Source organism: Pseudoliparis swirei, chromosome 22 (genome assembly GCF_029220125.1).
Source record: "Pseudoliparis swirei isolate HS2019 ecotype Mariana Trench chromosome 22, NWPU_hadal_v1, whole genome shotgun sequence".
Classification (NCBI taxonomy): domain Eukaryota; kingdom Metazoa; phylum Chordata; class Actinopteri; order Perciformes; family Liparidae; genus Pseudoliparis; species Pseudoliparis swirei.
In genome coordinates, this window is record NC_079409.1 from 9,104,598 (window position 1) to 9,115,667 (window position 11,070).

Genomic DNA, 11,070 nt, shown 5'->3' on the forward strand with positions numbered 1-11,070 from the left:
TGTTTAGATTTAACAAAAAGACAATCGGCACCATCTTTTTATTCTTTCAGTGTTGACTGATATGTCCAGCTATTTTTTATGTTTGAAATGTTTCCAACTATTAAATATCCCTTGTGTTGTCCACCCCCTCGCGTTCCTGAAATGTAGTCGCTATATACACGCACACTCACATCCAGCGTGCGTCTGCGCGCGCACATTAAAACACGCCCCCAGCCCACCTTCTTTACCGGACGTCGGGCCGCGCTGACGTCAACACGGAGCCACGCTGCACGACCAGTCCAAACAACTTTTCCAGAGGAACTCGCAGTACAACGCGTTCAGTCGCTTAAAGAGCTGGAAATTAACAAAGTAGCCGCAAACACCAGCCGGAGACGTGCTTAGGAATCAGCGGAACTATTACATTTTGACTTTGAGTGTATATAATTTGAAGTCGTTTTCAATTCATATATTTAACTCAACAACTGGCGACTTATTTGGAAGTTACGATGATGAGGAATCTGCGGTTGTTGTTCATCGTCGGGCTGGCGACTGGTTTTATCAGTGAAAAGGTAAGTAGCTTGAAAATTCGCTTTTACTTAAAATAATAAATCAACTGACCTGTTATGTGGCTCGGTGATCCGGACTTTGTCTTTTTTTCTCTTTTTCTTTTATCCCGAGAAAAGACTGATCGGATACTTTATAGGAAACGCGAGCCTCCCTAAAGTTTAGTGCTCGTGTTGTCCACTCATGATTGTCTCCATTCAGGCTCGACTTACAGTCTAGCGTGTGGCAGCTTCTAGCTCGTTCACTATGTTTATTTTAACATAGCCTACGTGTAACGCTACTAATTGCTCCACCTGGACTTGTAATGTTGCCCAACATGTGTTAAACATCGGGAAAATAAGCATATCTTTTTATTTAATTTATTTTAATTGAATAAACTGATTTATTCCAGGGTATAACGACAGTATTTACATTAGAGGTCCAGTGAACTACGGACTGGTGCACGGTGTACTGGTATTCAAGCCAAGTTCAGGCGTCTAGTTGGTGTCAATTTCACACAGGGCCAAAGTCTGTTCAGCCTCCACCTCGCAGCCTGACATGGAAACCTAAACCTCCAGATATGGCCTGAACCTTGTCAAGGTTTTAAATGCCATTGTTTGCTTGATTAAATACTCTGTACCTAACATGATAAATAGTTGACTGAGATAAGGATGACACAGTCCTGCGGCTGCCTTACCTGATAAGTTTGACCTGTCTTAAACTAGAAACAACTTCAATCTCTTTGTCTTTTATAAAGCTGGAGAACACCTGGAAATGATGGGATATGATATATATATATATATATATATATATATCTCCGGTTGGATGATTTATTCACTGTGAAAGTCTCTCCAGGGAACATTGACACATCTACAGAAATGCGTGATATTTATGATTTATGGACTGTATATGAGGAGAGGAAGAAATCTGAAACCAAATCTGACCAACTGGAAATGTGTAGCCAAGACGAGACGGTAAACGTTGCCTAAATACTGAAAGAGTTATAAACGCGGACAGTATATACATACAGTTTATTGTGTGTCCCCCCAAACCCCCCACACACACGCACCTAAAGCCCCATGAGCTTTAATCAGACTACTAAGTATCATAAATAGATGGGATTAGTTTTTGAGCTGCTAAAACTGTGCTGTTATCATATTGTAATGCATGGCATACACACTTGCCACACATGCTTTGATTGATTCCCTTCATACCACTAATACACGGACTCCAGTACTAAATTGCTGGGCGTGACGGGTTATGTCGTATATTCAAACTGAGTGGGGCTGTAGAATTACTGGTTGGTCAGTCAGTCATTGACGTTGCTCACATGTAAAAGATTAATGTTGAAACCCGCTTGTGAGCTGGTAGTTTTGTCATTTTATGGATGGATGACTCTCGGTGAGTCCCACTGGGCTAGTCCAGGCAAGCATATAGATGTATGGGTTACACCCCCAACCATAGGCAAGCGGAAGCATGCGTCACCCCCTCTCTTTTGATGGTTATACACACGGACACCAAAGAAAGTGTACTGATCATTCATGAATGGAGAAATAGTAGGTTGATCCCTAGGTGGTAAACAGTATTATTCACAACATATTAGTCACACCACTCTTCTCTGTCCTAACAATGGGAAATACCAGAGAGTTTTTCCCCACATATCTGCAGTGAAAGGAATCTGTCTGACACTGCTCTTTGCTCTACCACAGCAAGTTTCATTCTTTTAAGCTTTTTAACTGAGGAAATCGTATCTTTTTCCGTGTAGTGTGGACTGATATATTTTTAATCTGGGGTGAACAGATACTAATAACTGCAACGCATATATCTCTGTTAAGGACATCATAGAAGGCAATATTATGTATTTCCATAAAATCCAACAAAACTCAGGCCGACATGAATTCTGACATGTTAACTGCTGAGTGGATTTTGTTGTTGGATATTATACCCTTTTGTGAAGCCTTTGGAGACTTTAACTGCTGTAAACTAAACCGAAACATTAGACGTAGAGCGTGGTCAAACATACTCCCCCTCAAACCGGGTGTTGTGTGCTGCTTCTATCTACACGGCGATGACAGGTCTGCTGATAAACAACCTCCGCCTCGACCTGACGGCTCTCTCTTTAGCGTCGACTTCCTCTCCATAAAGGAATATGTTACTGTAATGGCTGCTAATCCAGCAGTCACAAAAGAATGGATCTGTTGATTCCAAGTCTGAACAAAGCATTCCCTCCAAAGAGACTCACACTCTATTGCATGTCTGTCGTGTTTTATCACCGCAACCTGGCTGTTTCCAGAAAACAGTCTTCACTTGGACAGAGCACCGGGATATCAGATGGTTATATAGGTGTGTGTGTGTGAGATATGTGTTTTCCAGATGTGTGTAACCTTTGACTGACCGAGTCGAGTCTTCCAGTCAACCCTATAATGCATCGCTCCTTTCTGGTAAGCGGGATGGACAAAGAGATTGCTCGCCTGTTTCATCTTGCAGTGTCTGTTCATGTGTTTGAGGTACACAGTCAATTAACAGGGAATTATTCACCAGGGATTTGTGATGTTGTCTTGGCATTTAAACTTGATATATATATATATTTATTTTAAATCAATCATACAAGGAATAATTAGCTGCTGCCGATTGGGCTGTCTCATATTTCAGAAGAGATTGGCTATCATTTTTATTAAATGGATAATTTATAGACTTTAGGCTTAATTTTGTGAAAATGTTATCCTTAACACAAACTCCTGTTCCGTTTCTCCCATAGAATACTATCATTTATTATTAAGCTTTAGTTTGTGAGAGAGTAATGAGTGTAATGCATACCAGTGAAACCCAGTTAACTGAACACCAGTTTGATTGTTTTAGTTGTGAATATGTACATCTACCATATTTTTATTATATATCCTTCTTAATGGGATGTAATGCTTTAAACCATGCAGCCTAGCCCTATATTAGTCTGTACGTGAGTAATTTAGTTAAATGTAGTCGTAGAAGTACAAGTGAAGACGAGTTTAAAGAGTAAGTGTAATGTCTGCAGCAGTTCTAGTTCTTTGTGTCTTTTCCTTTTGACAAGCGCAGCATCTGCTTTTGTAATCCTCGATCGAGGACGGCGAGGGTGCAATAGCCCCTTCTGCAATTGCGACTCTGCTGTCTTTTGAAGAATTATGTTAATGGTCGTATGGCTTTTTTCACCACAATATGAACATAACATCTGGCTCGTGTCAGAATAATTTTCTCTCGTTGCATCGGTAGCTCGAATGAGAAAATCCAATGCCGAGGGAGTCCCAAAGGAGAGTGAGCCTCGATCGACAGTTGTTTGAGAACATGGACGTGGTCCAAGCAGAATGACGCCGCTCGTGGTATTAGGTGAAGTGCTTTGATGAGCACTTCTAGAATAAATACACACGTTTTTGGTCTGTGTCGAGGTATACTGCCGAATGAAAGGCAAGTGTCGACATAAGAAGCTAGAACATCATTAATGTATACCTTTTTACGACCATCGAGTCACTCGAAGATCTTCCCATGTTTCGCCAGCACCTGTTTTTTTAAGAAACAAACTCCTGTCCCTGTGTCTATCCTTCCCGTCCTTTCTCTCGTCTCCCTCCCTCAGCACCTGTGTTAGTAGAAGCATAGTATACATACCAGACATAGTTCAGCCCTCAATGGGCCATATTCATCGAGCCTGTGTGTATGTCTGAGTGGCTTACGACCAACATCTGAGGAGCCGTTCCTCTCTCTCTGACCTTCTCATTGTCCGGTTGCTTTCTGTGTTACTTTAATCTGCTATTTTAGCATCTACAACTGCTTTTTTACATTGAGAGTTATATTTCAACACGCTGTTGTATTTCGTCATTTATTCGAAGTACCCACTGGGTTTTTAGCATCCCACGACACTTTAGATGGCCTAACCCTAACCCTCGCACTCCTTTTGTGTATTGTTTGAGTTACTGGGAGGTTTTTCTTCTGTGTCAACTTCTCATTTTTCTGTGTTTCCTATGAGCGGAGGAGGCAGAGATACGGTTAGATCTTTTGCTTTGTGGCTCTGTGAAGCGTCCCAAATTACTGCCACACGCATGGAATTGACAAACAGCGGCCTCCATCGACTGCACATGCTACAGCATGGCTGCAAATGGTTAGACTCGTGGAATGCAGCGGCATATTTGGCTAGCATAGGTCATTGGCTGTGAGAGATATTTTCTTGCTCCAACGCTGTGAAGAGGTTCAAATGTTTTCAATTAGTGAAAAGAATTCGCCGTGTGAAAAAAGGAGATCCCTGTGCCTCCTTTTCTCTTCTGTCTTTGTAAGGTTCTGATTCAAGAAGGAGACACAAACTATAATTTTTTTTATTTCTCTGTTCCAGCTCTTTGTCTCCTCGCAGACGACCTTCTCCGCGACAGATGACCTGTACCTAGAAGGCCGATCGTCAGGTGACCTCCCTATAGATGACGAAGATGGTGATGGTGATGATGACGGCTCAGGCTCTGGATCTGGAGACTATAGTAAGGAGATTATTGTTTTTCTTTTATATTTTTATTTAGGGTCATTGTTCTTTTGCAACATCACATTCTTAGTTGTTGCAGTTAAATGCGCGCTTCTCAAATACATCAGCATTTCTGTCAAGGCAAAGTAAAAATGATTCATCCGGACTAATCTTAGTCTTAAAGGGATTTTGGAAACTGCGGCCGAGACTTGTCTTTAAATTAAAATGTCCTTCCAGGCAGTTAGTGTTACTAAAGTTTTCCTCATCTCACAGCGTGTTTCCTAATCTAATAATCCATCCACTCATTTACAAATGTCAGATGACAAAGACGCAATATGTGTACTCAGGGTTTATACTGTCATGGAAAACCTGGAAAAGTCATGGAATTTCAAAATGGTAATTTCCAGGCCTGGAAAAGTTATGGAAAATACTTAAATAACAACAGTTTTGGAAAAGTCATGGAAATTTGTTATATTCACATGTTCATTTGCGTCGAGTTTAAAATAATTCATATGTTTTTGAAAGGAAGACACTCAAAATATAAACTAGCATACGCTCTCATACTATCGGCGCAATGATTATTTTTTCTCGTTGCAAGTGAACGCACCTTAACTGGGAAATTCGCTGGCCATAGCTTGGGAAGCGGTCGGGATAATGTACTATGACAGAAGTGTAGATTTAGCCATGTTGGCTACTCTGTGTGGCGGCAACGCATTCGACATGTCAAACATGGGAGAGGAGACGGCAGCCGCGAATAACCGATGCTGTAACAAAGTGACGCCCTGACTGGAGGTCATGTGGCCACTCAAGGTTGCCCATTCACATTGTTCTTTTAAATCATCCCAAGATGCCAGCCTGCTATTCGACGCTTGTGTTGAAAGCAAATGTTCATCTCTCTGCTCATTGTGGCTCCTTCACTTCTCGAGTCACGTGGTCAACGTGTGAAAGGACCGATGTCTTTCTGTCTGACCAAAGCCTGAACCACTAGTTAAAGTCCAAACAGATGGATTTGCACATAAAGGATAATAGTTTGATTAAAATAATAAACATTTATATAAGTGTTTAAGAATAAACTTGTACAAAAATGTTTATTCTTTTAATCAAACTATTGTCTCTCATTCATTTGTTTCATTTAAGGTGTATTATACGCTTTGTAATTCTCATTGTTTGAATTCTACACTTTCAAAAATGTTAATGTATACACCGAGATTTCAGTTTGGTCATGGAAATTTGGTCTAAAGTCGTGGAAATCCATTGGTTGTAATATATTCGGACACAGAAGCACTCACCCACTCACATTGCCAGATGTTCATCCTCAGGTGGAAGAGCACAGATGTCAGATACACATCAGTGACTCATCGTTATGCCGACAAGGAATGACGTCTTGGAACATTTAGTGTGGTCGCAAATAAAAACATTCCAGTTTGAAAGCTCCCAGATTGCATTACTCCTACGTGTAAAAATAACTGCATAATTAACACCTCGTGTTGTACATTTTAACATTGCGTCACTATCTAATTATAACCACAGAACTACAAAATGGTAACTTTGAAGAAAACTGCCTTTTAGCTTTATGCCTTTTTATGTTGCCTTTTATGGCAATTCTTTTTTGGATAATCCAATGGATTTGTAATTAATTTATTTTAATGAAGTTGGAGAATCTTCTCAACCCATAAAGAAACCCATAATCCGTAAATAAATTTTTTTTATGTGCATGCAGTAGATTTTATAGGTGATTGTTACAGACTGATCAAAGCACATGTTTTGACTACAAAGTTTAAAAGTTTATGGTGCTAGATTTGAAAACAATCTCCCTCTGAAGTGTTAGGATTTGTGGTGATTTTTTTTTTTTTTTTGTATCTCAGCTTTCAGCAACTTCCCAGTTGAAGAGGAGAAACTTGGGAGTTTTCTCAACTTCTCTCACACCACTCTCTCCAAAGAAATGGTTCCCACTGGACCACCATCAGCAGCCTCTCCTCTCAGCCCATCGACCACAGCAGCAACCACAGTGACGGACGCAGAGACGACGGCGTTCATATTGCATAATGGGGAAAACCCTGACGATGAGGTACAATATTGGTTTGCCTTATCTCCAAACATGAACCATGATTAATATACTGTTGACTATTGAAAGGATTCAAGGAAATAATACAAATGTTGTAAGTGTGAAGAAAGTCTTTGGACAGTGTTAATGATGACAGAATAACATCCAGATGTCGATTTCAAACATCTGGATGAACCAAAGCCCTCAAAAATACATCAGTACATACTTACAGTTGTATGCATTTGTTTTGACAGTGAGACTGCTTTAACCCTTGTGTTGCCTTCGGGTCATTTTGACCCGATTCAATATTTAACCCTCCTGTCGCCTTCGGGTCAATTTGACCTGATTCAATGTTTAATGTCGGTGTTCTTTCGGGAGTCAACAAACAAACATAAAGTACCTCACACTTAAACTTGGAAAACAATATTAATTCTAATAATTTTCTGGAGATTTTAATAGCTGGGGTCATATTGACCTCAAGGGTAAAATATGTTAGTAAATATAAAGGTAACAGGAGGGTTAAACATTGAATCGGGTCATATTGACCCGAAGGCGACAGGAGGGTGAAACATTGAATCGGGTCAAATTGACCCGAAGGCAACACAAGGTTTAAATGCGTATTATTTTATAACGAGTAATACAACTTTAAGAACTTAAAGCTTTATGAATATATTTCCAATGTCCATTTCATGGTCTATGTGTTGGTGGCAAGGAAGTATTAAAAAACACATTATGCCTGAACATATTTTTCAGCCCTATTTTGTTGTACAGTGCATTGAAATGCATATATTTTCCAGGTTGCAGGTCCAGCAGGTGATGGGTTCACACAGGCTACCAGTAGCAGCCCCAGCTCCACCACCATGCCTCCCAGTGAAACTACTGCAACCAAATTCAGCATAGACATCACTGTGTTCAATGACAAGGACAACAGTCTGGATACGTGGGATGTCTCGACACCCAAAAACCGTGGAGATGAAGTCCAGGTCGAAAATGATATTCTGGCCGAAAATGCCCGAGGTAACAGGATATATGACATGGGGTCTCCTGAGGATGTGACCTCAGAGAATATGTGGGAAAGGACAGAAGTGCTGGCAGGTAAGGACCGATGTCTCACCTTTACTGCATCGTTATTGTTCCCACATGTCTGGTTTTTAATGAGGCGATTGTTTTTTTTTCAGTCAAGTGTGTTTAGAACATTAAGATTTCGATTTCCGATTTTAATACATTTTTGCCAAATTTTGTTGAACATTTGAAGCAAATGTATCAGGAAAATATATTAAAATCTTTCCTTCTGCCCTCGCCAGCGGTGATAGCATGTGGAGTGGTTGGATTCCTCTTTGCTGTGTTTCTCCTCCTCTTCCTCGCCTACCGTATGAAGAAGAAAGACGAAGGTAGCTACAACCTGGGAGACACCAAACTTTCCACTACAGCCTATCAAAAAGCACCTACCAAAGAGTTCTACGCCTGAACTCGCCAACAGGGAAATTAAATGAAGTCTTTCTCCTCCCGATCACGACTACGAATGGATTTATTAACAACTGAAGACGATTCCTCTGGCTGAAGTTTAAAGTCAAGCCCCTCTGTTCTTCTTTAAAAAAAAAAAAAACCCGAAAAGAAACGAAAAAAAGAAAGAAGAACAAAAAAACGTTCATGCCTTCATTCTCTGCTACAGTGTCACGTCTTTCTTTATGATGTTCATTGTTTGTGAAGAAGTTATGCATAAAAATACATTCCTATCATTACATTCTGGGGAAGGAGTTGGACATTAAATACACATCCTACATTTCAAGAAAGGAATCTTTTCCAGAGTATCAAGATAGATCCCAAAATGTTCAAGTATTGAAAACGCTGCGCTTTACGTCTCTTGAACCACACTCGGCGGGACTTGGTTCGGCATCACTGATCCACTGATCCAGTGTCCCATTTGCCCGAGCTCCAGTCAGAACTATCCGAGCTCGGATGAAGTTCAAAGAAATGTATGAATAGCCATAACACATTTTAAATACTGTTATTTGGAAAGGTATCAGATATGGGATTATTATTATTATTATCAAGGGCCTTGGAAAAATGTAAACCCTTTTCCCTTTTTATTTTAAACCAAAATGACTCGGTATTTTACCGTGTTACATTTCATTTTCTGTACGCTTTGTTTTGCTGAATTGAAGATTTTTGTTGAAAGAAATCCATGTTTTTTTCATATGCTGTCCAGTATTGGTACGAAAGATTTTGTTACCTTGTAGGTACACATCTGTGTTGTTTTCTCACAGATATTTGACATATAAGAACTGACCAAATATAAATGTGCTATAATTGTTTTCGTAAAGTTATTTTTAGTAGCATTATGTTTAAGAGATTTCCACAAGACTTTTATTATATTCTTACAGTGGTAGCTTTGTCGGGCCCTTAACCTTGCATCCAACATTGGTAAAATTGTCAGGACTATTTAATGACTTGGGTGCCTGTGGAGCACGGTTGCTAAATTAGAGCCAAGATTAATGACTATAATTCAGAAACTGTAGACGTGACCAACGTTTTCTCAAGCACATTCCTTTCTGACTGTCAAATGTATACAGCTATAGCAAGCTTGAACTCAACGGGACTGGGACAATGTACATGACAGGACTATCACAAATAAGTCATTTTTTTGCACACTTTTTAATTTGTTAAAATGTAAGTTAGTGTAAGCATGTCGGATGTAAAAACGCTCATGACCACATCAAACCAACCAAAGGAGCATGGGAGTTTCCAGACGTGAGAGGCTTCATACAGGAGGCCGTTAAACCACACGGGAGTATTCCCTTTCCTTTTTTTTGGCCATAATTGTTATTCCTATAGAGCGTGTTAATTATATGTTAGTAAAAATATTGGGTAATTGTCCTATGTATAGTCTGTGAGAAATGTTAACACCAGCTGTTTACTGCTTATTATGTGTCAAAGAATACTTTTCACATCAGCCTCTTATTGAAATGGGACAACTGTTGACGCAGCGCTATCTGTGGCCTTACAATCTCTGAAAAGGTCAAATTAAAACAATCATTAAAAAATTACTTTGGTTATCCAAATGACTGGAATAAATACAGGGAAGTTGGGCTGCGGTGACATCTGTTGTGCACTGGAATCCGTGCTTCACAGAACATTGTCTATTGATTCATGGTTGTTTTGACCTTCGAGCTGTTCCTCAACTGGAATATTTCTGTTCCAGTGTTTCAGAAGAATTCGTCACCATTCCTTACCAACGGAAATTTCAGAGACATGTCTGTCATAAACGTTACTCCTTGAGGATAGGGGCAACGGGTTAGCACTTGCAGATGACACATAATAACCTCTCTCTTCCAGGATCTCTGTAAATGTATACTGTATGTTGATGATACTATAGTGTATATGTATTCAGGGTAAAATGTCAATGACAAATTGGGATTGTATAGTATTTACACATGACCGAAACCTCTGTGTGCCTACTGCTCTGTTTTATTTTTTTATATTTATGTTTAAAGTGTATTTGACAAGTCTTGGTTGAATTAATTTGTTCAGTGTCTCGCTTTAAAAAAATATGTTCTTTTATATGAATGCATTTAATACATTATTAAATAATAATAATACATTATTTGTAAATATATAGAATCTTTCATATGCCTTTTAATCAAACTTGAATATGTATTGACTCGAGCCTTGATTTGAACCCATAAACACCTAAACAATGGTGGGGACCAACACATGAGGTGGCCAATCGAGAAATGTCTTGCTGAAATAATGTATCTTACAAGGTTCACTACTGTATAAAAGATGTGGCTTTAATGCAATTCTAAAACTGTCTGTCATTTTTGGGGGATTGGTCTGAAAATAAGAGCATGAATTCCTTCTTCGCTTTCATACAAACACACCAACAGACAACACAATGCAGAGCCCTTTCCCATTCATGCCCCCCATTTTCTACCTATATCTTACCCTGACATACACAACATCTGTGTTATTTGTGGGCCTATGAGGCAGTCATGTAATCTTTCCACAAACTATTGTAGAACCTCTTTAT

At 39.5% G+C, this 11,070-nt stretch overlaps 1 protein-coding gene across 1 annotated transcript; it reads left to right on the top strand.

Moving 5' to 3' along the window:
• Window positions 1–282: 282 nt before the first annotated feature.
• LOC130213237 (syndecan-2-like) lies at window positions 283–10,840 on the top strand. The gene is made up of 5 exons (XM_056444713.1): window positions 283–548; window positions 4,877–5,015; window positions 6,862–7,064; window positions 7,838–8,135; window positions 8,345–10,840. Exons 1-5 carry the CDS (start codon window positions 486–488, stop codon window positions 8,506–8,508), a joined length of 867 nt encoding a protein of 288 aa, XP_056300688.1. The 5' UTR covers window positions 283–485; the 3' UTR covers window positions 8,509–10,840.
• The last annotated feature ends 230 nt before the right edge of the window (window positions 10,841–11,070 follow it).

Bases quoted from the DNA above. Each gene is read 5' to 3' on its own strand.
- LOC130213237 (XM_056444713.1), top strand. From the start codon at position 486: ATGATGAGGAATCTGCGGTTGTTGTTCATCGTCGGGCTGGCGACTGGT. The intron at 5,016-6,861 runs GTAAGGAGATTA...TTTGTATCTCAG, and splicing joins CTCTGGATCTGGAGACTATA to CTTTCAGCAACTTCCCAGTT. The intron at 8,136-8,344 runs GTAAGGACCGAT...TGCCCTCGCCAG, and splicing joins AAGGACAGAAGTGCTGGCAG to CGGTGATAGCATGTGGAGTG.